The 27,351-nt window shown below is 44.6% G+C and overlaps 1 protein-coding gene across 1 annotated transcript in view; it reads right to left on the reverse strand.

Annotated features, from left to right (window-relative positions):
• The window catches only part of LOC129820292 (fibronectin type III domain-containing protein 5-like), a 32,058-nt gene extending 6,965 nt beyond the window's left edge, over positions 1-25,093 (reverse strand). The window contains exons 1-4 of the mRNA XM_055877358.1: positions 24,490-25,093; positions 14,646-14,764; positions 10,456-10,654; positions 71-160 (exon numbers count right to left, since the gene is read on the reverse strand). Coding sequence (XP_055733333.1) covers positions 71-160; positions 10,456-10,654; positions 14,646-14,764; positions 24,490-24,568 — 487 coding nt within the window. The 5' untranslated portion in view covers positions 24,569-25,093. The remainder of the gene's footprint in view (positions 1-70; positions 161-10,455; positions 10,655-14,645; positions 14,765-24,489) is intronic.
• Positions 25,094-27,351: the final 2,258 nt, after the last annotated feature.

Below are 27,351 nucleotides of genomic sequence, written 5' to 3' on the forward strand. Positions count from 1 at the left end.
TGTGGTTGTTTAATGGTTGTGTAGGCCTAATGGTTGAATTGTGGTTGTGTTGTGGTTGCGGTTGAGTTACCTGCCCACATGACGAGCACCACCACGATGATGATGAGTTCTCCAACTCTGAGCTGAACTGCCTGTTCCATCTCCTCCCTGTTCACCTCGTCTGGAGAGAGGAGACACAGTTATACTGTAGGTAACCGTAGAAACCACACACACACACACCTACTTTATCACCATCTCATCTGCAGAAGAAAGGGAAGACATAGCAACATCCACACATATTGGAAATGAGATGTTGTAATCCTAGCAACCAGGTCAAATCAAACTTGTTTTTTTAGGAAGAGCTGTGTGTCACCCCCCCCCCCCCCCCCCCCCCCCCCCCCAGCAGCCTTTTTGAAGTCTCCTACTCCGTTTCCCCACAGCCATGTCCTGACCTCGGCTAATTAACATGTCGTTAGGATGAGGCTGATGATGATACCTCTGAGGGGGGAGAGAGAGAGAGAGCGGATCGGTTCCAAACAAAATCTCTCTGCTCTATTCCCTGACCACGATGCTGCCATCTATCCAGTCCTTTCAGATCTGGAAACACCAAAGGGGGAAACACATCTAAGGCTGAAATGTGATGGGAGCAAACCTGGGTCTCAAACCAGGAGTCGTCATGATTGATCTGGGAAAGTTCAGAGCCTCCCGATGTCAGAGCCTCCTCAGTTAAGTACCCGTCAAAGGTTGAGGGGCCCATCAAGGACCTGGTATTAAGAACCCTTAGATATGACCCTGAATGGTACTTTAAAGAGTGAGTGAGAGTTGGATTTCAGCAGACAGATGGCAGACTGAATGATGCTAGATACCCAGAGTCCCTGTGGTCATCAGTAGACAGACACACAGACTACTGCAGGAGTTGAGAGAGAGAGAGAGAGAGAGAGAGAGAGAGAGAGAGAGAGAGAGAGAGGAGAGAGAGAGAGAGAGAGAGAGAGAGAGAGAGAGAGAGAGAGAGAGAGAGAGAGAGAGAGAGAGAGAGAGAGAGAGAGAGAGAGAGAGAGAGAGAGAGAGAGAGAGAGAGAGAGAGAGAGAGAGAGAGAGAGAGAGAGGAGGAGAGAGAGAGAGAGAGAGAGAGAGAGAGAGAGAGAGAGAGAGAGAGAGAGAGAGAGAGAGAGAGAGAGAGAGAGAGGAAATAAGACAAAACTGCTCCAGCTCCTTCAAGTTGGATGGGTTCTGCTGGTGTACAGCTATCTTTAAGTCATACCACAGATTCTCAATTGGATTGAAATAAAACCCAGCTCTGTGGAGTGTACGGCTTAAAGTGGTCCTGTGGACAGAACCTCCAATCTCCGCTGTGGAGCTTTGCAGCTCCTTCAGGGTTTATCTTCGGTCTCTCTGTTGCCTCTCTGATTAATGCCCTCCTTGCTTGGTTTGTGAGTTTTGGTGGGCGGCCCTCTCTTGGCAGATTTGTTGTGGTGCCATATTCTTTCCATTTTTTAAATAATGGATTTAATGGTGCTCCGTGGGATTTTTTAAAACATTTTTTACATTTTACCTTTATTTCACTAGGCTAGTCAGTTAAGAACAAATTCTTATTTTCAATGACAGCCCAGGAACAGTGGGTTAACTGCCTTGTTCAGGGGATCAGTGGGTTAACTGCCTTGTTCAGGGGCAGAACGACAGATTTGTACCTTGTCAGCTCGGGGATTTGAACTTGCAACCTTTCGGTTACGCGGATGTTCAAAATGTATTTTTTATAACCCAACCCTCATCTGTACTTCTCCACAACTTTGTCCCTGATCTGTTTGGAGAGCTACTTGGTCTTCATGTAATAGGGTTGTGTTGTAGCGAGGCTATATACAGTAGCGAGGCTATATACAGTAGAGAGGCTATATACAGTAGCGAGGCTATATACAGTAGAGAGGCTATATACAGTAGAGAGGCTACATACAGTAGAGAGGTTATATACAGTAGATATACTATATACTGTAGATATACTATATACAGTAGAGAGGCTATACAGTAATCCCTCGTTTATCGCGGGGGTTACGTTCCGAAAATGACCCGCGATAAGTGAAATCCGCGAAATAGAAAACTTTTTTTTTTTTTACAATTAGCAACTATTACATGTATACAAATACAGTGACTCACGTGTAGGCCGTTTCACTGCTCTTCAGAGCGTTTCGTCGACATTATGGGTTAAGGAGATGTTCGAAATTACAAGATAATTTGGCCAACTTAATGTAAATTTGGCAAGCTGTTTTATGTACGTACACATAACTGCACGAGACGACAAAATGATAGCACAATTCGTAGCATGTTTTGATACAAGAAGCGGGAGTGAGTTTTTAGCGAATCAGAATGCAGAGCACAATGCACCAAAAAAAAAAAAAAAATGCATTATGAAAATCCGCGAAATAGCGAATCCGCGATAAGTGAACCGCGAAGTGGCGAGGGATCACTGTATACAGTAGAGAGGCTATATACAGTAGAGAGGCTAATTACAGTAGAGAGGCTATATACAGTAGAGAGGCTATATACAGTAGAGAGGCTATATACAGTAGAAAGGCTATATACATTAGAGAGGCTATAACAGTAGAGAGGCTATAACAGTAGAGAGGCTACATACAGTAGCGAGGCTACATACAGTAGAGAGGCTATATACAGTAGAGAGGCTATATGAAGTAGAGCGGCTACATACAGTAGAGAGGCTACATACAGTAGAGAGGCTACATACAGTAGAGAGGCTACATACAGTAGAGAGGCTATATACAGTAGAGAGGCTATATACAGTCGAGAGGCTATATACAGTCGAGAGGCTATATACAGTAGAGAGGCTATATACAGTAGAGAGGCTATATACAGTAGAGAGGCTATATACAGTAGAGAGAATATATACAGTAGAGAGGTTATATACAGTAGCGAGGCTATATACAGTAGCGAGGCTATATACAGTAGCGAGGCTATATACAGTAGAGAGGTTATATACAGTAGAGAGGCTATATACAGTAGAGAGGCTATATACAGTAGAGAGGCTATATACAGTAGCGAGGCTATATACAGTAGAGAGGCTATATACAGTAGAGCGGCTATATACAGTAGAGAGGCTACATACAGTAGAGAGGCTACATACAGTAGAGAGGCTATATACAGTAGAGAGGCTATACACAGTAGAGGCTATATACAGTAGAGGCTATATACAGTAGAGAGGCTATAACAGTAGAGAGGCTATATACAGTAGAGAGGCTATAACTGTAGAGAGGCTATATACAGTAGTGAGGCTATATACAGTAGAGAGGCTATATACAGTAGAGAGGCTATAACAGTAGAGAGGCTACATACAGTAGAGAGGCTATATACAGTAGAGAGGCTATATACAGTAGAGAGGTTATATACAGTAGCGAGGCTATATACAGTAGAGTGGCTATATACAGTAGAGCGGCTATATACAGTAGAGAGGCTACATACAGTAGAGAGGCTACATACAGTAGAGAGGCTATATACAGTAGAGAGGCTATATACAGTAGAGAGGCTATATACAGTAGAGAGGCTATATACAGTAGAGAGGCTATATACAGTAGAGAGGCTACATACAGATACCGGTTAGTCAGGCTGATTGAGGTAGTATGTACATGTAGATATGGTTAAAGTGAGGTTGATAGAGTTGTATTGATTCATAGGAGGGAGAGGAGGGACGGGAACATAATGACTGGTGTGTGTGTGTGTGTGTGTGTGTGTGTGTGTGTGTGTGTGTGTGTGTGTGTGTGTGTGTGTGTGTGTGTGTGTGTGTGTGTGTGTGTGTGTGTGTGTGTGTGTGTGTGTGTGTGTGTGTGTTGATTTATAGTGGAGAGAGGAGATAGAGACGTAGTAATGAGTGGTGATTTAATCATGGCTCCTAATGAATCACAACTCACCTCACGCTGTCACCACAGGGCTAGAGGTAACGTATTAGAGAGAAGCACACGCACACGAACATACAAATGCACTGACACACAGATACACGCGCACACACACCACACACACACACACACACACACACACACACACACACACACACACACACACACACACACACACACACACATATCAACTGGCGGCTGGCACCTGGCAGCTGTCATATATGACTAATGATAACCAGAGCAGTTGTCACACACACACACACGTACATACAAATGCACTGACACACAGATACGCGCGCACACACACCACACACACACACACACCACACACCACACACACACACACACACACACACACAGAGATATCAACTGGCGGCTGACACCTGGGAGCTGTCACATATGACTAATGATAACCAGAGCAGTTGTCTCTCACACACACACACACACATGAACACACACACACATGAACACGAACACACACACACACTCACATACACACACACACACACACGAACACACACACACACGAACACACACACACGAACACACACACACACACACACACACACGAACACACACACACGAACACACACACACACACACTCACATACACACACACACACACGAACACACACACACACGAACAAACACACACACACACAAACACACACACACACACACGAACACACACACACGAACACGAACACACACACACACACACACACACACTCACATACACACACACACACACGCACTCACATACACACACACACACACGCACTCACATACACACACACACACACACACACACACACACACACACATCTGTCCATTGCGGATGCCCACCTGTGTAGACTCAGGACGTTAGAGGTGACTACAATATGACCATCTGGTTTCTCAGGTAACCCTAGTTGTATAACGTATGTTACTGTGATAATCTGGTGGTTTAGGAGGATGTTACAGTGATAATCTGGTGGATTAGGAGGATGTTACAGTGATAATCTGGTGGATTAGGAGGATGTTACAGTGATAATCTGGTGGATTAGGAGGATGTTACAGTGATAATCTGGTGGTTTAGGAGGATGTTACTGTGATAATCTGGTGGTTTAGGAGGATGTTACTGTGATAATCTGGTGGTTTAGGAGGATGTTACAGTGATAATCTGGTGGTTTAGGAGGATGTTACTGTGATAATCTGGTGGTTTAGGAGGATGTTACTGTGATAATCTGGTGGATTAGGAGGATGTTATATAGCGTATGTTACTGTGATAATCTGGTGGTTTAGGAGGATGTTACTGTGATAATCTGGTGGTTTAGGAGGATGTTACTGTGATAATCTGGTGGTTTAGGAGGATGTTACTGTGATAATCTGGTGGATTAGGAGGATGTTACTGTGATAATCTGGTGGTTTAGGAGGATGTTATATAGCGTATGTTACTGTGATCATCTGGTGGTTTAGGAGGATGTTACTGTGATAATCTGGTGGTTTAGGAGGATGTTATATAGCGTATGTTACTGTGATCATCTGGTGGTTTAGGAGGATGTTACAGTGATAATCTGGTGGATTAGGAGGATGTTACAGTGATAATCTGGTGGTTTAGGAGGATGTTACTGTGATAATCTGGTGGATTAGGAGGATGTTATATAGCGTATGTTACTGTGATAATCTGGTGGATTAGGAGGATGTTACTGTGATAATCTGGTGGATTAGGAGGATGTTATATAACGTATGTTACTGTGATAATCTGGTGGATTAGGAGGATGTTACAGTGATAATCTGGTGGTTTAGGAGGATGTTACTGTGATAATCTGGTGGATTAGGAGGATGTTATATAACGTATGTTACTGTGATAATCTGGTGGATTAGGAGGATGTTACTGTGATAATCTGGTGGTTTAGGAGGATGTTATATAGCGTATGTTACTGTGATCATCTGGTGGTTTAGGAGGATGTTACTGTGATAATCTGGTGGTTTAGGAGGATGTTATATAGCGTATGTTACTGTGATAATCTGGTGGACTAGGAGGATGTTACTGTGATAATCTGGTGGTTTAGGAGGATGTTATATAGCGTATGTTACTGTGATAATCTGGTGGACTAGGAGGATGTTACTGTGATAATCTGGTGGTTTAGGAGGATGTTACTGTGATAATCTGGTGGTTTAGGAGGATGTTACTGTGATCATCTGGTGGTTTAGGAGGATGTTATATAACGTATGTTACTGTGATAATCTGGTGGTTTAGGAGGATGTTATATAGCGTATGTTACTGTGATCATCTGGTGGTTTAGGAGGATGTTACTGTGATAATCTGGTGGTTTAGGAGGATGTTATATAGCGTATGTTACTGTGATCATCTGGTGGTTTAGGAGGATGTTACTGTGATAATCTGGTGGTTTAGGAGGATGTTATATAGCGTATGTTACTGTGATCATCTGGTGGTTTAGGAGGATGTTACTGTGGTAATCTGGTGGTTTAGGAGGATGTTATATAACGTATGTTACTGTGATAATCTGGTGGTTTAGGAGGATGTTATATAACGTATGTTACTGTGATAATCTGGTGGATTAGGAGGATGTTATATAACGTATGTTACTGTGATAATCTGGTGGATTAGGAGGATGTTATATAACGTATGTTACTGTGATAATCTGGTGGATTACTAGGATGTTATAATATATGTTACTGTGATAATCTGGTGGTTTAGGAGGATGTTATATAACGTACTGTATGGTACTGTGATAATCTGCTCCTTCACAACTGATTCTCAATTGTGTGTATTTTATTTAGATTTCTTCTGAACATTTCTCAATAGTACTAATAATGTCCTTTAAACATTGAAACGAGATTATAAAAAAAACGTTAACTAAATGTAACCATTGCACCTAGTATTTTACAATCCCTAATGTTTTCCCAGTGTAATCTGTTTATCTGCCGTGTGATGTAAAGGCTGATGTCTTTCTCTTCTCTGTGTGAAGCTCTTTTCTGTGTGAAGCTCTTCTCTTTTCTGTGTGAAGATCTTCTCTTCTCTGTGTGAAGATCTTCTCTTCTCTGTGTGAAGCTCTTCTCTTCTCTGTGTGAAGCTCTTCTCTGTGTGAAGCTCTTCTCTTCTCTGTGTGAAGCTCTTCTCTGTGTGAAGCTCGTCTCTTCTCTGTGTGAAGCTCTTCTCTGTGTGAAGCTCTTCTCTGTGTGAAGGTCGTCTCTGTGTGAAGACCTTCTCTTCTCTGTGTGAAGACCTTCTCTTCTCTGTGTGAAGACCTTCTCTTCTCTGTGTGAAGATCTTCTCTTCCTCTGTGTGAAGCTCTTCTCTGTGTGAAGGTCTTCTCTGTGTGAAGATCTTCTCTTCTCTGTGTGAAGCCCTTCTCTTCTCTGTGTGAAGATCTTCCCTTCTCTGTGTGTAACTCTTCTCTTCTCTGTGTGAAGCTCTTCTCTTATCTGTGTGAAGGTCTTCTCTGTGTGAAGCTCTTCTCTGTGTGAAGTTCTTCTCTTCTGTGTGTGAAGCCCTTCTCTTCTCTGTTTGAAGCTCTTCTCTTCTCTGTTTGAAGCTCTTCTCTTCTCTGTGTGAAGCTCTTCTCTTCCTCTGTGTGAAGCTCTTCTCTGTGTGAAGCTCTTCCTCTGTGTGAAGCACTTCTCTTCTCTGTGTGAAGCTCTTCTCTGTGTGAAGCTCTTCTCTGTGTGAAGCTCTTCTCTTCTCTGTGTGAAGTTCTTCTCTTCTCTGTTTGAAGCTCTTCTCTTCTCTGTGTGATGTTTTTCTCTTCTCTGTGTGATGCTCTTCTCTTCCTCTGTGTGAATCCCTTCTCTTCTCTGTGTGTAGCCCTTCTCTTCTCTGTGTAAAGCCCTTTTCTCCTCTGTGTGAAGCTCTTCCCTTCTCTGTGTGAAACACTTCTCTTCGTGAAGCTCTTCTCTTCCTCTGTGTGAAGGTCTTCTCTTCCTCTGTGTGAAGCTCTTCTCTGTGTGAAGCTCTTCTCTCCTCTGTGTGAAGCTCTTCTCTGTGTGAAGCTCTTCTCTCCTCTGTGTGAAGCTCTGCTCTTCCTCTTTGTGAAGCTCTTCTCTTTCTCTGTGTGAAGCTCTTCTCTTCTCTGTGTGAATCTCTTCTCTGTGTGAAGCTCTTCTCTTCTCTTTGTGAAGCCCTTCTCTTCTCTGTGTGAAGCTCTTCTCTTCTCTGTGTGAAGCTCTTCTCTTCTCTGTGTGAAGCCCTTCTCTTCTCTGTGTGAAGCTCTTCTCTTCTCTGTGTGAAGCTCTTCTCTTCTCTGTGTGAAGCCCTTCTCTTCTCTGTGTGAAGCCCTTCTCTTCACTGTGTGAAGCTCTTCTCTTCTCTGTGTGAAGCTCTTCTCTTCTCTATGTGAAGCTCTTCTCTTCTCTGTGTGAAGCTCTTCTCTTCTCTGTGAAGCTCTTCTCTTCTCTGTGTGAAGCCCTTCTCTTCTCTGTGTGAAGCCCTTCTCTTCACTGTGTGAAGCTCTTCTCTTCTCTGTGTGAAGCTCTTCTCTTCTCTGTGTGAAGCCCTTCTCTTCTCTGTGTGAAGCTCTTCTCTATGTGAATCTCTTCTCTTCTCTGTGTGAAGCTCTTCTCTTCTCTGTGTGAAGCTCTTCTCTTCTCTGTGTGAAGCCCTTCTCTTCTCTGTGTGAAGCCCTTCTCTTCACTGTGTGAAGCTCTTCTCTTCTCTGTGTGAAGCTCTTCTCTTCTCTATGTGAAGCTCTTCTCTTCTCTGTGTGATGCTCTTCTCTTCTCTGTGAAGCTCTTCTCTTCTCTGTGTGAAGCCCTTCTCTTCTCTGTGTGAAGACCTTCTCTTCACTGTGTGAAGCTCTTCTCTTCTCTGTGTGAAGCTCTTCTCTTCTCTGTGTGAAGCCCTTCTGTTCTCTGTGTGAAGCTTTTCTCTTCTCTGTGTGAAGCCCTTCTCTTCTCTGTGTGTATCTGGGTCGCTGAGAGAGGAGATTGTCAAACTGGAAGTGCTACGGAGTTGCTCTAGTTTACAGCTATAGCTTTACAAATGGGAATTACATTTTTGGGGTGGGGGGGGGGGGGGGGGGCTGACAAAGACAGCCAGGCGTTTCTGCTCTGTATTAAAACGGTACAATAGCCAGGACATTTTAACAGGATATTTTAACAGGATGTTTTAACAGGACGTTTTAACAGGACATTTTAACAGGACGTTTTAAAGGTGTTTTAACAGGATGTTTTGGAGGTGTTTTAACAGGATGTTTTAACAGGACGTTTTAACAGGACATTTTAACAGGATGTTTTGGAGGTGTTTTAACAGGATGTTTTGGAGGTGTTTTAACAGGACGTTTTAACAGGACATTTTAACAGGATGTTTTGGAGGTGTTTTAACAGGATGTTTTGGAGGTGTTTTAACAGGATGTTTTAACAGGACATTTTAACAGGATGTTTTGGAGGTGTTTTAACAGGATGTTTTGGAGGTGTTTTAACAGGATGTTTTGGAGGTGTTTTAACAGGATGTTTTAACAGGATGTTTTGGAGGTGTTTTAACAGGATGTTTTAACAGGATGTTTTGGAGGTGTTTTAACAGGATGTTTTGGAGGTGTTTTAAAGGTGTTTTAACAGGATGTTTTGGAGGTGTTTTAACAGGACGTTTTAAAGGTGTTTTAACAGGATGTTTTGGAGGTGTTTTAACAGGATGTTTTAACAGGATGTTTTGGAGGTGTTTTAACAGGATGTTTTGGAGGTGTTTTAACAGGATGTTTTGGAGGTGTTTTAACAGGACGTTGTGGAGGTGTTTTAACAGGACATTTTGGAGGTGTTTTAACAGGACATTTTAACAGGACGTTTTGGAGGTGTTTAACAGGATGTTTTGGAGGTGTTTTAACAGGACATTTTGGAGGTGTTTTAACAGGATGTTTTGGAGGTGTTTTAACAGGACATTTTGGAGGTGTTTTAACAGGACATTTTGGAGGTGTTTTAACAGGACGTTTTAACAGGACGTTTTGGAGGTGATTTAACAGGATGTTTTGGAGGTGTTTTAACAGGACATTTTGGAGGTGTTTTAACAGGACATTTTGGAGGTGTTTTAACAGGACATTTTAACAGGACGTTTTGGAGGTGTTTTAACAGGATGTTTTGGAGGTGTTTTAACAGGACATTTTGGAGGTGTTTTAACAGGACGTTTTAACAGGACGTTTTGGAGGTGATTTAACAGGATGTTTTGGAGGTGTTTTAACAGGACATTTTGGAGGTGTTTTAACAGGATGTTTTGGAGGTGTTTTAACAGGACATTTTGGAGGTGTTTTAACAGGACATTTTGGAGGTGTTTTAACAGGACGTTTTAACAGGACGTTTTGGAGGTGATTTAACAGGATGTTTTGGAGGTGTTTTAACAGGACATTTTGGAGGTGTTTTAACAGGATGTTTTGGAGGTGTTTTATGGAGCCGGAACTCCGTTGTGAGAAAACGTCCCTGTTGGTTTTTACTTCTTCAGTCCGTATTTAGAAAAAACAACATTTTTGTGATTGTGTGTGCATGTGTGTTTGAAAGACAAAAAGTGTGTGTGTGTGTGTGTGTGTGTGTGTGTGTGTGTGTGTGTGTGTGTGTGTGTGTGTGTGTGTGTGTGTGTGTGTGTGTTACCTACCTGGGCCTGTGGAGGCCAGTTTCTCAGACTCTCTGGGTGTTCTGAAGCTGACCGGGTCACTCGGAGGACTACTGCCTCCCATGCTGATGCTCTGGACATGAACAATGTACTCCGTGTCCTCCTCCAAGTCCCATAATGCACAGGAGCGCGTGGTCGTGTTCACTTCCTGGATGTACCGCAGCATGCGCACATCCTTCTTCTGTAACCAACGACAACAGGAGGTGTTTGGGTTAAGTTTAGGGACGTAACACAAGGATACAGACCAGATATCAGATATCTAACCTGCCCTAGCCCACTGACCAATCCACTGCCCTATCCACTGACCAATCCCACTGCCCTATCCACTGACCAATCCCACTGCCCTATCCACTGCCCTATCCACTGACCAATCCCACTGCCCTATCCCACTGCCCGGTCCCACTGCCCTATCCACTGACCAATCCCACTGACCAATCCCACTGCCCTATCCACTGCCCTATCCCACTGCCCTATCCCACTGCCCTATCCACTGACCAATCCCACTGCCCTATCCCACTGCCCTATCCACTGACCAATCCCACTGCCCTATCCACTGACCAATCCCACTGCCCTATCCACTGACCAATCCCACTGCCCTATCCACTGACCAATCCCACTGCCCTATCCACTGACCAATCCCACTGCCCTATCCCACTGCCCTATCCACTGCCCTATCCCACTGCCCTATCCACTGACCTATCCACTGACCTATCCACTGCCCTATCCACTGACCTATCCCACTGACCTATCCCACTGCCCTATCCCACTGCCCTATCCCACTGCCCTATCCCACTGCCCTATCCCACTGCCCTATCCACTGACCTATCCCACTACCCTATCCACTGACCTATCCACTGACCTATCCACTGCCCTATCCCACTGCCCTATCCACTGACCTATTCACTTCCCTATCCACTGACCAATCCCACTGCCCTGTCCACTGACCTATCCACTGACCTATCCACTGCCCTATCCCACTGCCCTATCCACTGACCTATCCACTGCCCTATCCACTGCCCTACCCACTGACCTATCCACTGACCAATCCCACTGCCCTATCCACTGCCCTATCCCACTGCCCTATCCACTGACCTATCCACTGCCCTATCCACTGACCTATCCACTGACCTATCCACTGCCCTATCCACTGACCTATCCACTGACCTATCCACTGCCCTATCCACTGCCCTATCCCACTGCCCTAGCCCACTGCCCTATCCACTGCCCTATCCACTGACCTATCCCACTGACCAATCCCACTGCCCTATCCCACTGCCCTATCCACTGCCCTATCCCACTGCCCTATCCACTGACCTATCCACTGTCGTATCCACTGCCCTATCCCACTTAGAGAAAGCCTACTGTCCTAGCCCACTGTATTGGTCCACTGAGACAAAGCCCACTGCCCCAGCCCACTCTATTGGCTCACTCTATTGGCTCACTGTATTGGCCCACTGTCCCAGCCCACTGTATTGGCCCACTGCCATAGCCCACTGTATTGGCCCGCTGTATTTGCCCTCTGCCCTAGCCCACTGTTTTGGCCCACTGCCATAGCCAAATGTTTTGGCCCACTGTTCTAGCCCACTGTATTGGCCCACTGTCATAGCCCACTGTATTGGCCCACTCTCCTAGCCCACTGTATTGGCCCACTGTCCTAGCCCACTGTATTGGCCCACTGTCCTAGCCCACTGTATTGGCCCACTGTCCTAGCCCACTGTATTGGCCCACTGTCCTAGCCCACTGTATTGGCCCACTGTCCTAGCCCACTGTATTGGCCCACTGTCCTAGCCCACTATATTGGCCCACTGTCCTAGTCCACTGTCCTAGCCCACTGTATTGGCCCACTCTCCTAGCCCACTGTATTGGCCCACTGCCCTAGCCCACTGTATTGACCCACTGCCCTAGCCCACTGTATTGGCCCACTGTCCTAGTCCACTGTCCTAGTCCACTGTCCTAGTTCAATGTATTGGCCCACTGTCCTGGCCCACTGTATTGGCCCACTGTCCTGGCCCACTGTATTGGCCCACTATCCTAGCCCACTGTATTGGCCCACTGCCATAGCCCACTGTATTGGCCCACTGCCATAGCCCACTGTATTGGCCCACTGCCCTAGCCCACTGTATTGGCCCGCTGTATTTGCCCTCTGCCCTAGCCCACTGTATTATTGGCCCACTGTCCTAGTCCACTGTCCTAGTCCACTGTCCTAGTTCAATGTATTGGCCCACTGTCCTGGCCCACTGTATTGGCCCACTGTCCTGGCCCACTGTATTGGCCCACTGTCCTAGCCCACTGTATTGGCCCACTGTCCTAGCCCACTGTATTGGCCCACTGTCCTTGCCTACTGTCCTAGCCTACTGTCCTGGCCCACTGTCCTGGCCCACTGTATTGGCCCACTGTCCTAGCCCACTGTATTGGCCCACTGTCCTAGCCCACTGTATTTGCCCACTGTCCTAGCCCACTGTATTGGCCCACTGTCCTTGCCTACTGTCCTAGCCTACTGTCCTGGCCCACTGTCCTGGCCCACTGTCCTGGCCCACTGTCCTGGCCCGCTGTATTGGCCCACTGTCCTAGTCCACTGTTCTGGCCCACTGTATTGGCCCACTGTCCTAGCCTACTGTCCTGGCCCACTGTCCTGGCCTACTGTCCTGGCCCACTGTATTGGCCCACTGCCCTAGCCACCTGTCCTTGCCCACTGTCCTAGTTCAATGTATTGGCCCACTGTCCTAGCCCACTGTATTGGCCCACTGTCCTGGCCCACTGTTTTGGCCCACTGTCCTAGCCCACTGTATTGGCCCACTGTCCTAGCCCACTGTATTGGCCCACTGCCCTAGCCACCTGTCCTTGCCCACTTTCCTAGTTCAATGTATTGGCCCACTGTTCTGGCCCACTGTATTGGCCCACTGTCCTGGCCCACTGTTTTGGCCCACTGTCCTAGCCCACTGTCCTGGCCCACTGTCCCAGCCTACTGTCCTTGCCCACTGTTCTGGCCCACTGTATTGGCCCACTGTCCTAGCCCACTGTATTGGCCCACTGTCCTAGCCCACTGTATTGGCCCACTGTCCTAGCCCACTGTATTGGCCCACTGTCCTAGCCCACTGTATTGGCCCACTGTCCTAGCCCACTGTCCTAGCCCACTGTCCTAGCCCACTCTATTGGCCCACTGCCATAGCCCACTGTCCTAGCCCACTGTCCTAGCCCACTTTTTGGGCCCCCAGTTTTCTTAACCACTGTCCTGGCCCACTGTATTGGCCCACTGTCCTAGCCCACTGTCCTAGCCCACTGTCCTAGCCCACTGTCCCAGCCTACTGTCCTGGCCCACTTTCCTTGTTCACTGTATTGGCCCACTGTCCTAGCCCACTGTATTGGCCCACTGTCCTAGCCCACTGTATTGGCCCACTGTCCCAGCCTACTGTCCTGGCCCACTTTCCTTGTTCACTGTCCTAGCCCACTGTCCTAGCCCACTGTATTGGCCCACTGTCCTAGCCTACTGTCCTGGCCCACTGTCCTGGCCCGCTGTATTGGCCCACTGTCCTAGCCCACTGTCCTAGCCCACTGTCCTACCCCACTGTCCTAGCCCACTGTCCTTGCCCACTGTATTGGCCCACTGTATTGGCCCACTGTATTGGCCCACTGTCCTGGCCCACTGTCCTGGCCCACTGTCCTAGCCCACTGTCCTGGCCCACTGTCCTAGCCCACTGTATTGGCCCACTGTCCTAGCCCACTGTTCTGGCCCACTGTCCTAGCCCACTGTATTGGCCCACTGCCCTAGCCCACTGTCCTAGCCTACTGTCCTGGCCCACTGTCCTAGCCTACTGTCCTGGCCCACTGTCCTGGCCCACTGTATTGGCCCACTGTCCTAGCCCACTGTCCTAGCCCACTGTCCTGGCCCACTGTCCTAGCCCACTGTCCTGGCCCACTGTCCTAGCCCACTGTCCTGGCCCACTGTCCTGGCCCACTGTCCTGGCCCACTGTATTGGCCCACTGTCCTAGCCCACTGTATTGGCTCACTGAGACAGAGCTACATGAGTTTTCTGGCTCTCAGAATCAGACAAGGTCACTCATCACACAATTGTAGTTCAACTAACCAACTCCCGACTTAATCCAACACACAAACACAAACTCACAGACGTGCACTCACAGACAGAGACACACAAACACACACACTCCCCTACCTGTTGTGTGATGGCGAATCCGATGACGGGATCTCCCTCCAGTATCTCCCATGTGACTATGGCTGTGTTCGCCTCCAGCTCTCTGATCGTCACATTGACAGGAGCCGACAGAGCAGAGTCTATACACAGACACACACACACGCGGGCGCACAGAGACACACATGCAAATACATGCGCACACACACCACAGGAGAGGTGAGAAAATGTCTAGGTAGAAAAACAGACAGACAGACAGACGGACACCACAGGAGAGGTGTGAAAGTGTGTGACACACTGACAGAACCAACAGAACAGAAGGTGAGAAGGGTCATAATGTGGCTTTACTCCTGGTTTGACATCACACACCCTTCTGCTCTTAGTCTGCTGCCTCACACTGAAAGGTCATAGCAACCTGTCATAGCAACCTGTCACCTGCTCTTTCTCAGGGGGAGAAGAGGTAACATTAAAGGTCATAGCAACCTGTCACCTGCTCTTCGTCAGTGGGAGAAGAGGAGCCAGGTAACGTTACCGTATTTATATATCTAATTTGTATGTGTCTGTTTTCTGTTCTATTTCATGAAACTGTTGGGGAGAAGATGGATAAATAAGAATTTGTTGTTAACTGACTTGCCTAGTTAAATAAAGAGGGATATTGTTCAACTGTCTTGACTAGTTAAATAAAGAGGGATATTGTTCAACTGTCTTGACTAGTGTTCTCTTTAACTGTTGTCTGAGGATAGAAGGATAACTGAATGATATATTTTACTCTTCTCTCTCTCTCATCTCTCCCCTTTCACTCTTCTCTCGCTCCCTCTCTCCTCTTTCTCCTCTCTTCTTTCTCTCTCCTCTCTCTCCGTCTCTCTTCTCTCTCCTCTTTCTCCTCTCTCCTATCTCTCTCTTCTTTCTCTCTTCTCTCTCCTCTTTCTCCTCTCTCCTATCTCTCTCCTCTCTTGTCTTTCTCCCTCTCTCTCTCCTCTTTCTCCTTTCTCTCTCACTCCCTCCTTTCTCTCCTCTCTTCTCTCTCTCCTCTCTTTCCTCTAACTCTCTCTCCTCTCTCTCTTTCACACACAACTCTCATTCACATGAACCGATTATCTTGGATTCTCTGATGGTCTGATGCTCTGATTCTCTGATCCTTTGATGCTCTGATTCTCTGATTCTTTGAATCGCTGATCCTTTGATTCTCTGATTCTCTGATTCTCTGATTCTCTGATTCTCTGATCCTCTGATCCTCTGATCCTCTGATTCTCTGATTCTCTCATTCTTTGATCCTCTGATTCTTTGATCCTCTGATTCTCTGATTCATTGATTCTCTGATTCTCTGATCCTCTGATTCTTTGATCCTCTGATTCTCTGATTCTCTGATTCTTTGATCCTCTGATTCTTTGATCCTCTCATTTTAGCTTCGCTTTCCTCTCAGCCTGTTAGTTCTGTTGAGATGGCCTTAAAGCTCTGCTTTCCTCTCAATGCTGAGAGACAGAGAGGGAGAGACAGAGAGGGAGAGACAGAGAGGGAGAGACAGAGAGGGAGGGACAGAGAGGGAGAGACAGAGAGGGAGAGAGAGAGGGAGAGACAGAGAGGGAGAGAGGGAGAGGGAGAGACAGAGAGAGGGAGAGACAGAGAGAGGGAGAGACAGAGAGAGGGAGAGAGGGAGAGACAGAGAGACAGAGAGACAGAGAGACAGAGAGGGACAGAGAGAGAGGCTCAGTGAGCACAGCCTTCCCATTGAGAAGAGTAGACAGGAAAGTCTGCTTCCCTGTAGAGCAGTGTCATTCAAAATGTTAACAATTTAATTATATGGGACTATATACAAAAACATGTTTCTAAATGATTTGAAAGATACAATTTTAATGAGTAAATGTATTTTATATTGGTTTCTTTTCATTTTGATTAGAGAAGAAAATGTAATAAAATTCAAAGTTTATTTGTCATGTGCCCCAATACAACAAGTTTCACCCTTATTTGACCTTACAGTGAAATGATTACTTACAAGCCCTAACCAACAGTGCAATTTTTAAGTAAAAAATGTAATGAACTGAAGGTTATTTGATGAAAAAATCTAAATGCACCAATTTTTAAGGTTGTGTCATTAGATTTGGGATCGCAATAAGTTATTGGGGAAAAATGGTGTCCCCAGAAATTCTGTTTAAAAAAGAAAAATGGTGTCCCTGCTGAAAAAGTTTGAATACGACTGCCTTAGAGGAAATAATTTTCAACAACTGCACCACAGCAGAACCGAGACAGAGCTGCATTTCCCGACAAAAATATAAAACAATTAGAGAGTGTCATTTCACCAAATTTGAAACTCTTATTCAAGGTTTCAAAGAGGGGTAGTATACAGAGGATAGCCCTATTTGGTTAAAGACCAAGTCCTTTTTAATGGCAAGAACAACTCAAAGAAACAAAGAGAAATGACAGTCCATCATTACTTTAAGACATGAAGGTCAGTCAGTGCTGAACATTTCAAGAACATTGAGAGTTTCTTCATGTGGAGTCACAAAAAACCATCAAGTGCTATGATGAAACTGGTTCTCATGAGGACCGCCACAGGAAAGGAAGACCCAGAGTTAACTCTGCTGCAGAGGATACATCCAATAGAGTAATCAGACTCAGAAATTGCAGCCCCCCAAAAATGTTTCACAGAGTTCAAGCAACAGACACATCTCAACATCAACTGTTCAGAGGAGACTGCATGAATCAGGTCTTCATGGTCCAATTGCTGCAAAGAAACCACTACTAAAGGACCCCAATAACAAGAAGAGACTTGCTTAGAGTAGTTCTCTTTGACCTCTTTTACATTAGTATTCAGACCCTTTACTCAGTACTTTGTTGAAGCACCTTTGGCAGCAATTACAACCTTGAGTCTTCTTGGGTATGACGTAACAAGCTTGGCACACCTGTATTTGGGGAGTTTCTCCCATTTTTCTCGGCATAGCACAGATTGGTGGAGTTTGGCCGGGCAGCCAGCTCTAGGAAGAGTCTTGGTGGTTCCAAAGTTCTCCCATTTAAGAATGATGGAGGCCACTGTGTTCTTGGGGACCTTCAATGCTGCAGAAATGTTTTGATACCCTTCCCCAGATCTGTTCCTCTCAGAGCTCTATGGACAATTCCTTCAACCTTATGGCTTGGTTTTTGCTCTGATATGCACTGTCAACTGTGGGACTTTATATAGACAGGCGTGTGCCTTTCCAAATCATTTACATTACATTTAACATTTAAGTCATTTAGCAGACGCTCTTATCCAGAGCGACTTACAAATTGGTGCATTCACCTAATGACATCCAGTGGAAAATCATATCCAATCAATTGAATTTACCACAGGTGGACTCCAATCAAGTGGTAGAAACATCTCAAGGATGATCAATGGAAACAGGAAGCACCCGAGCTCAATTTCAAGTCACATAGCAAAGGGTCTGAATACTTATGTACATAAGGTATTTAAAAAAAAAAATGTTTAAGACTAATCTGCAAAAATTACTAAAAAACTGTTTTTGCTTTGTCATTATGTGGAATTGGGGTAGATTGATGAGGGGGGAAAAAACAAAATAAATAAAAATAATTTAATCAATTTTAGAATAAGGCTGTAACGTAACAAATGTGGAAAAAGTCAACGGGTCTGAATTTTTTTCGAACGCACTGTACATTTTACAGACAGTGTATTTTACATGAGTTATCTTTTGTTTTTAGTCCCAGCCTTCAGCTACCCTTAACCCCTCCTGTCTATCTCTGAACACCATCCAGGTTTGATTGCTATTTGCCATATATTATTTCTGCTTTGATGTTTCGCAAAAGTTCTGAATCTTTCTATTCACTATAGGTTCTACAGATTGTAAATTAAATATTAAACATTTTTGCAAAAAGTATTATTATATTATTTATCGATTGGCTATGACCTTTTCAAATTACCCAGCAGGGCTCCAGGTTAATTTATTTATTCTTCAGCCATTCCTAAACCTGCGACCAAAAACAAGCTGCATATTGACAATACCAAAAGAAATGATCTAATGATTCTGTCTCTTCGTAGCAAAATCTGTACAGCTGGTATGGTTGTATCCCTCATATATAACATTCTATTGGTTGCAAGAATTTTCTATAATAATTTAAATTTAAACATTTTAAGTTTTGAATCCGGCATCGTTTTGTTTATCAGTTCATAAACAGTAGATGTAAAATTGCGCGACTAAGATCTCCTCTACAAAAACGTCAGAATTAATGACAGATTTCTTGAGTTATATTAGATTAATGTGTAGAGTCGTGGCCAAAAGTTTTGAGAATGACACAAATATACATTTTCACAAAGTTTGCTACTTCAGTGTCTTTAGATATTTTTGTCAGATGTTACTATGGAATACTGAAGTATAATTACAAGCATTTCATAACTGTCAAAGGCTTTTATTTACAATTACATGAAGTTGATGCAAAGAGCCAATATTTGCAGTGTTGAACCTTCTTTTTCAAGACCTCTGCAATCCGCCCTGGCATGCTGTCAATTAACTTCTGGGCCACATCCTGACTGATGGCATCCCATTCTTGCATAATCAATGCTTGGAGTTTGTCAGAATTTGTGGGTTTTTGTTTGTCCACCCGCCTCTTGAGGATTGACCACAAGTTCTCAATGGGATTAAGGTCTGGGGAATTTCCTGGCCATGGACCCAAAATATTGATGTTTTGTTCCCCGAGCCACTTAGTTATGCTGGAAAAGGCATTGTTCGTCACCAAACTGTTCCTGGATGGTTGGGAGAAGTTGCTCTCTGAGGATGTGTTGGTACCATTCTTTATTCATGGATGTGTTCTGAGGCAAAATTGTGAGTGAGCCCACTCCCTTGGCTGAGAAGCAACCCCACACATGAATGGTCTCAGGATGCTTTACTGTTGGCATGACACAGGACTGATGGTAGCGCTCACCTTGTCTTCTCCGGACAAGCTTTTTTTCCGGATGCCCCAAACAATCGGAAAGGGGATTCATCAGAGACAATGACTTTACCCCAGTCCTCAGCAGTCCAATCCCTGTACCTTTTGCAGAATATCAGTCTGTCCCTGATGTTTTTCCTGGAGAGAAGTGGCTTCTTTGCTGCTCTTCTTGACACCAGGCCATCCTCAAAGTCTTCGCCTCACTGTGAGCCAGGTGGACTCACACCTGCCTGTAGCCATTCCTGAGCAAGCTCTGCACTGGTGGTGCCCCGATCCCGCAGCTGAATCAACTTTAGAAGACGGTCCTGGCACTTGCTGGACTTTCTTGGGCGCCCTGAAGCCTTCTTCACAACAATTGAACCACTCTCCTTGAAGTTCTTGATGATCCGATAAATGGTTGATTTAGGTGCAATCTTACTGGCAGCAATATCCTTGCTTGTGAAGCCCTTTTTGTGCAAAGCAATGATGACGGAGCGTGTTTCCTTGCAGGTAACCATGATTGACAGAGGAAGAACAATGATTCCAAGCACCACCCTCCTTTTGAAGCTTCCAGTCTGTTATTCAAACTCAATCAGCATGACAGAGTGATCTCCAACCTTGTCCTCGTCAACACTCACACCTGTGTTAAAGAGAGAATCACTGACATGATGTCAGCTGGTCCTTTTGTGGCAGGGCTGAAATGCAGTTGAAATGTTTTTTGGGGATTCAGTTAATTTGCATGGCAAAGAGGGACTTTGCAATTATTTGTAATTCATCTGATCACTCTTCATAACATTCTGGAGTATGTGCAAATTGCCATCATACAAACTGAGGCAGCAGACTTTTTGAAAACTAATATTTGTGTCATTCTCAAAACGTTTGGCCACGACTGTATACTGGCTACGGCGTCTCCAGATGGACAAACAGTACTATTGCCACTTTTTATCGTTTTTCAAGTGAAGGTCTTTAAAGGGAATATGTAAGCACACTAGTTCGGCAAGTGAAAACCACACCGGCTTTAGACAAAGTATGCCAATATCTTCTGCATTAGCTGTAACTGCCAGAATGGGTCCATTAATTACCCTCCTCAACAACCTTTTTTCTCCTCAAATTCGTGGTATCCAATTGGTAGTTACAGTCTTGTCTCATCGCTGCAACTCCTGTACGGACTCGGGAGAGGCGAAGGTCGAGAGCCATGCTTCCTCCGAAACACGACCCTGCCAAGCCATACTGCTTCTTGACACACTGCTCGCATAACCTGGAAGCCAGCCGCACCAATGTGTTGGAGGAAACACTGTACAACTGGCGACCGTGTCAGCGGCGTGCATGCGCCAAGACCGCCACAGGAGTCGCTAAAGCACAATGGGACAAGGATATCCCGGCCGGCCAAACCCTCCCCAAACCCGGACGACGTTGGGCCAATTGTGCGCCGCCTCATGGGTCTCCCGGTCGCGGCCGGCTACGACACACAGCCCGGGATTGAACCCGGATCTGTAGTGACGCCTCAAGCAATGCGAAGCAGACCTCTGCACCACTCGGGAGGCCAACCTACACTTTAAAAGAAAGAGCTATTGAAGATTGTAAGTTTAAACAAAGTTTTTTTTATTTTTTATTAAAAGCTGTGGATTTTTGTCTATCTTCCCCTGATATAGAATGTATAGAATATTAGATATATATTGAAGATTGAAAGTTAAAACATTTAAAAATAAGAAAATAAAAACATGGATAATTGTCCATCCTCCCGATTCAGAAGATATTATTTCCATAGTCATGGCACACTTTGTGTAAGAGCTTATTGAAATGCATTTATGGATGAGAACGTGAACTTGCCATTTTAGGATTACCTGCTTTGCGATCTGTTGCCTACGTCAACAGCCTTAATTAAATGCTAGCATATTAATAGCCCAGTCTATGAATTAACATCTAACTTAAACATCTCTATCTTTACTTCTCCCTCCTTAAGCAAATCATGCATCTCCGCTGGCATCTCCTCTCTCTCTCTCCATCTTCTCTGTACCCTAATAGCTCTTGAACTAGTAACAGGTTGACATTTATTGTCCTTGAGGCAGAACTGAACGCTTCCCCCTTGCATAGGCCTGCTGCAAAGTCAAAATTGGCTATATATTCATGAAAACTGGTTTAAGGTTAGCAGTGTGGTTAAAGGTTTAAAATAAATCAGATTTGATGACTTTGGGGCTGTGCCAGCTAGTGACGACTCTGCAGAGCTGCCTCCCGAACAAGATTCACAGATGAAAAGCGCTAACCTGCGAACCAGTAGCGTGTCCCAGAAGTAGCAATATAGTTCTCCCTGTGCCCAATGTTTATGTTTACAATGACAATGTATTACGTCAGAATGCCCAATGTTAGAATGTTTCCAAGGAAATGTCTGAATTAAGTTAGAATGTTTTTCTATCGGTCTAATTTGCATAAACATTGTGATTGGTATGATACTGTAGCTGCGAGGGTTATCGAATGTTATCGAGTTCATTTACTGTTCATATTTGAAGATTGCCGATAGACCAGTCTCTTTGGCAAATGACAGGCGTGTAGTATCAGAGATGACAACCATGGCTAGAGAACAACAAGTACCAAGTTCAAGCACTGCTGGTCTGCAGCTTTATATCTGCTGTCTGGGCACTTTCTGCCGTTGGTTTGTCTTAGCTTGATGTAGGATGCACACACACCACACGCACACGCAGTGCTCACACACACACAGTCACACACACACACAGTCACACGCAGTGCTCACACACACACACACACACAGTCACACGCAGTGCTCACACACACACACACACACAGTCACACACAGTCACAGGCATGTGCTCACACACACACAGTCACACACACAGTCACACACACACACACAGTCACACACACACACACACACACGTTTCCTGATATACACTGTCTGGAACTGTCTCTTTCCTTGTCTCCTCTTCCTTTCCTTCTCTCCTCTTCCTTTCCTTGTCTCCTCTTCCTTTCCTAGTCTCCTCTTCCTTTCCTTGTCTCCTCTTCCTTTCCTTGTCTCCTCTTCCTTTCCTTGTCTCCTCTTCCTTTCCTTGTCTCCTTTTCCTTTCCTAGTCTCCTCTTCCTTTCCTTGTCTCCTCTTCCTTTCCTTGTCTCCTCTTCCTTTCCTTGTCTCCTCTTCCTTTCCTTGTCTCCTCTTCCTTTCCTTGTCTCCTCTTCCTTTCCTTGTCTCCTCTTCCTTTCCTTGTCTCCTCTTCCTTTCCTTGTCTCCTCTTCCTTTCCTTGTCTCCTCTTCCTTTCCTTGTCTCCTCTTCCTTTCCTAGTCTCCTCTTCCTTTCCTAGTCTCCTCTTCCTTTCCTTGTCTCCTCTTCCTTTCCTTGTCTCCTTTTCCTTTCCTAGTCTCCTCTTCCTTTCCTAGTCTCCTCTTCCTTTCCTTGTCTCCTCTTACTTTCCTAGTCTCCTCTTCCTTTCCTAGTCTCCTCTTCCTTTCCTTGTCTCCTCTTCCTTTCCTTGTCTCCTCTTCCTTTCCTTGTCTCCTCTTCCTTTCCTAGTCTCCTCTTCCTTTCCTTGTCTCCTCTTACTTTCCTAGTCTCCTCTTCCTTTCCTTGTCTCCTCTTCCTTTCCTTGTCTCCTCTTCCTTTCCTTGTCTCCTCTTCCTTTCCTTGTCTCCTCTTCCTTTCCTTGTCTCCTCTTCCTTTCCTTGTCTCCTCTTCCTTTCCTTGTCTCCTCTTACTTTCCTAGTCTCCTTTTCTTTATTCCCACCGAACTGCATGACTGTCAGCAATACAAATCAATCCTGTTGTTTCACTTATATAAGTGCTGATGAGGAAAGGGAGCATTTTTAAGTGTATTTGGATGTAGCCTTGGCAATTGACTATTGACCCTGTGGGTGCCTCTCAATACTCTAAAGAGTCATCCTCTTGTCAGTGCAAATGAAAGAAAGGAGACAAGGGACTGGGAAAGGAGGTAAGGAAGCTACTTTGGGACAGTGAGATCCAGCCACCATTGTTGCAATTTGCGGCGTTAGTGTCCTGTGTGAATGACTATCCCTCTGGGCACAGACGTCAATTCAACGTCTATTCCAAGTCGGTGCAACGTAATTTCATTAGAATGACATGGAAACAACATTAATTCAACCAGTGTGTGTTACCTGGGTTGTTTCCCAAACCAGCTCATTTATCCGTCTCTCGCTGAAAGAGCAGAACTAAGAGGTTAGAATAAACACGAGATTAATTTAACGTGTACTTAGTACGGTCAACAATACTGTACGGTCAACAATACTGTACGGTCAACAATACTGTACGGTCAACAATACTGTACGGTCAACAATACTGTACGGTCAACAATACTGTACGCTAAGGAACACTCCAAGAACACACACACACACACCGTCTACAATGTCAGGAGTTTTGAATCATGGACCGACTGATGACAAAGCCATATATTTAGAAACCTCTATGTTTCAAACTGTCTAAATCTTATTTATCTGACTGATTGGTTCCATAAATGTTGTTCACGGATTGTAATTGGATTCATGCTACATAAATGTCAGTCACGGACAATCCACCATAAAACCTCTGTACTCCTAATGATACTGAACTGACCTATAAAATGCCGACAAAAAAAACAAACATCCACAGCTTGATAATGTGAAAGTTGTAGGCTATAAGCATAAAGTATTCACATCTACAGAAATAGAATTCGGGGACTGTTGCTCCTGCATCGTGGTCGTGTAATGGAACAGATAGGCTACCTACCGTTCATTATATTAGGCTATCTCATCCTATCACCACAGCCTATTAAATAAATAGCCCGGTCACACACGATTCTACTTACTGTCAAATATAACCAACTGATTTACTGGTATATAGATGTACAATAAAAAGGTGCGTGTACGGTCATTGAACTGTCAAGTCATTGATTTGGTTTATTATCGATTGATAGGGCCTATTCTCTATGCTACTATTAATCATATTACCATCAACGCATGTCAATGTACACTTACCACCGGCGGTAACGGATACCGTGAGCCAGCCCAGAACGAGCAGTGGCAGTGCCACCGCAGAGAAGCCTTGTTTCCCCATCCTTCAAACGATTTTTTACATCCTGCCTGGCCAACCGAATATCCCATTTATTCGCGTTAACGGGACCCACACCTCGGTCGGTGGCGGAGAGTTGCTTAACATTCACCGCACTAGGCTCCTTTCCTCCACCACTCGGCGTTTCCTGTTCTCGTAAGAAATCGGCGTTGGCGGTGTAGGCTAAACTTGGTCGTTGGTTGCTACAGAAACGCAACACCAGCGCTTTCAGCACCTGGGACAGAGCCGACGCCGGGAGGCGCGATCGGCACGGTCACTTGTCAAATGAACACACAGACCAAAATACTGTCTTATTTGAAACGATTACCTCAGTAATGGGACACTTCCATAGTCATAAAATTCGTTACCACTGTTTGCTAACCGGTTTACCGAAGGTTAGGCTATAAACAGACTCGTTTAGGTTATTTTTCCCTTGTGCCGTGCTTCGTTACAGAGGCGCGCTCCCTGAGAGCTCGAGTGCTGCAGAATGAAACGTACTGGCACTGACGGCTAAAATCCTCGTCTCTCTCTCTCTCTCTCTCTCTCTCTCTCTCTCTCTCTCTGTGTGTGTCTGTCTCTCTCTCTCTGTGTCTGTGTGTCTCTCTCTCTCTCTCTCTTTGTCTCTCTCTCTCTGTTTCTCTCTCTGTTTCTCTCTCTGTTTCTCTCTCTCTGTTTCTCTCTCTGTTTCTCTCTCTGTTTCTCTCTCTGTTTCTCTCTCTCTCTCCCCCTCTGTGTCTGTCTCTCTCTCTGTGTCTGTCTCTCTCACTCTCTCTCTGTTTCTCTCTCTGTTTCTCTCTGTGTCTCTCTGTGTCTGTGTCTCTGTCTCTCTCTCTCTCTCTCTCTCTCTCTCTTTGTTTCTCTCTCTCTCTTTGTCTCTGTCTCTGTCTCTCTCTGTCTCTCTCTCTCTCTGTCTCTGTCTCTGTCTCTGTCTCTGTCTCTCTCTGTCTCTGTCTCTGTCTCTCTCTCTCTATCTGTCTCTGTCTCTCTCTCTCTGTTTGTCTCTCTCTCTCTGTTTGTCTCTCTCTCTCTGTTTCTCTCTCTCTCTGTTTCTCTCTCTCTCTCTCTCTGTCTCTCTCTCTGTCTCTGTCTCCATGGAGAGGGAAGTCACAGGAGGGAACCACATTCACCACATTGCCTCTCTGCGACCTGGAGAGCTTCCTGCCCTTCCTAACGCCGTGCACGGTGGTGGCAGCACCCGAGATTAGTGAGCACAATGTCACTAAATGCGACACTTTCTAATCATTGTCCAGCGATGATTAATCAGATCAAACCTACTGTTTTCTTTTTGCCTGCTTTATGTATTGTACTGTAAACGTGTCAGACGTTAACGTTATAACGTTAAACGTTATAATCCTAAATATGGATTAGAATTGTATGGAGGCATTCGGTTTAGTGTGTCTTCCACTCCCATTACCTTTTGCCTTTGTGCTACAGCCTACTCAATACAAAATGGCTTAAAAAACACTTGTTTTCGTCGTCGTTGTTGTCGTTGTAGTTGTAGTTGTTGTTGTAGTTGTTGTAGTTGTAGTTGTTGTAGTTGTTGTTGTAGTTGTAGTTGTTGTAGTTGTAGTTGTAGTTGTTGTAGTTGTTGTTGTAGTTGTTGTAGTTGTAGTTGTTGTAGTTGTAGTTGTTGTAGTAGTTGTTGTAGTAGTAGTTGTTGTAGTTGTAGTTGTAGTAGTTGTTGTAGTTGTAGTTGTTGTTGTAGTTGTTGTTGTAGTAGTTGTTGTAGTTGTAGTTGTTGTTGTAGTTGTAGTTGTTGTAGTTGTTGTAGTAGTTGTTGTAGTTGTAGTTGTTGTTGTAGTTGTAGTAGTTGTTGTAGTTGTAGTTGTTGTTGTAGTTGTAGTTGTAGTTGTTGTTGTAGTTGTAGTTGTAGTAGTAGTTGTTGTAGTTGTAGTTGTAGTAGTTGTTGTAGTAGTTGTTGTTGTAGTTGTAGTTGTAGTAGTTGTTGTAGTTGTAGTTGTTGTTGTAGTTGTTGTTGTAGTTGTAGTTGTTGTTGTAGTTGTAGTTGTTGTTGTAGTTGTAGTTGTAGTTGTTGTTGTAGTTGTAGTTGTAGTAGTAGTTGTAGTAGTTGTTGTAGTAGTTGTTGTTGTAGTTGTAGTAGTTGTTGTAGTTGTAGTTGTTGTTGTAGTTGTTGTAGTTGTAGTTGTTGTAGTAGTTGTTGTAGTTGTAGTTGTTGTTGTAGTTGTTGTTGTAGTTGTTGTTGTTGTTGTTGTTGTAGTAGTTGTTGTTGTTGTAGTTGTTGTTGTTGTTGTTGTTGTTGTAGTTGTTGTAGTTGTAGTTGTAGTTGTTGTAGTTGTAGTTGTTGTTGTAGTTGTTGTTGTTGTTGTTGTAGTTGTTGTAGTTGTTGTTGTTGTAGTTGTTGTTGTTGTTGTTGTTGTTGTAGTTGTTGTAGTTGTTGTTGTTGTTGTTGTAGTTGTTGTAGTTGTAGTTGTTGTTGTAGTTGTTGTAGTTGTAGTTGTTGTTGTAGTTGTTGTAGTTGTAGTTGTTGTTGTTGTAGTTGTTGTAGTTGTAGTTGTTGTTGTAGTTGTTGTTGTAGTTGTTGTAGTTGTAGTTGTTGTTGTTGTAGTTGTTGTAGTTGTAGTTGTTGTTGTAGTTGTTGTAGTTGTAGTTGTTGTTGTAGTTGTTGTTGTAGTTGTTGTAGTTGTAGTTGTAGTTGTTGTAGTTGTTGTAGTTGTTGTAGTTGTAGTTGTTGTTGTTGTAGTTGTTGTTGTTGTTGTCGTTGTTGTAGTTGTTGTAGTTGTAGTTGTTGTTGTAGTTGTTGTAGTTGTTGTAGTTGTAGTTGTTGTTGT

Source organism: Salvelinus fontinalis, chromosome 22, assembly GCF_029448725.1.
Source record: "Salvelinus fontinalis isolate EN_2023a chromosome 22, ASM2944872v1, whole genome shotgun sequence".
Taxonomy (NCBI): Eukaryota; Metazoa; Chordata; class Actinopteri; order Salmoniformes; family Salmonidae; genus Salvelinus; species Salvelinus fontinalis.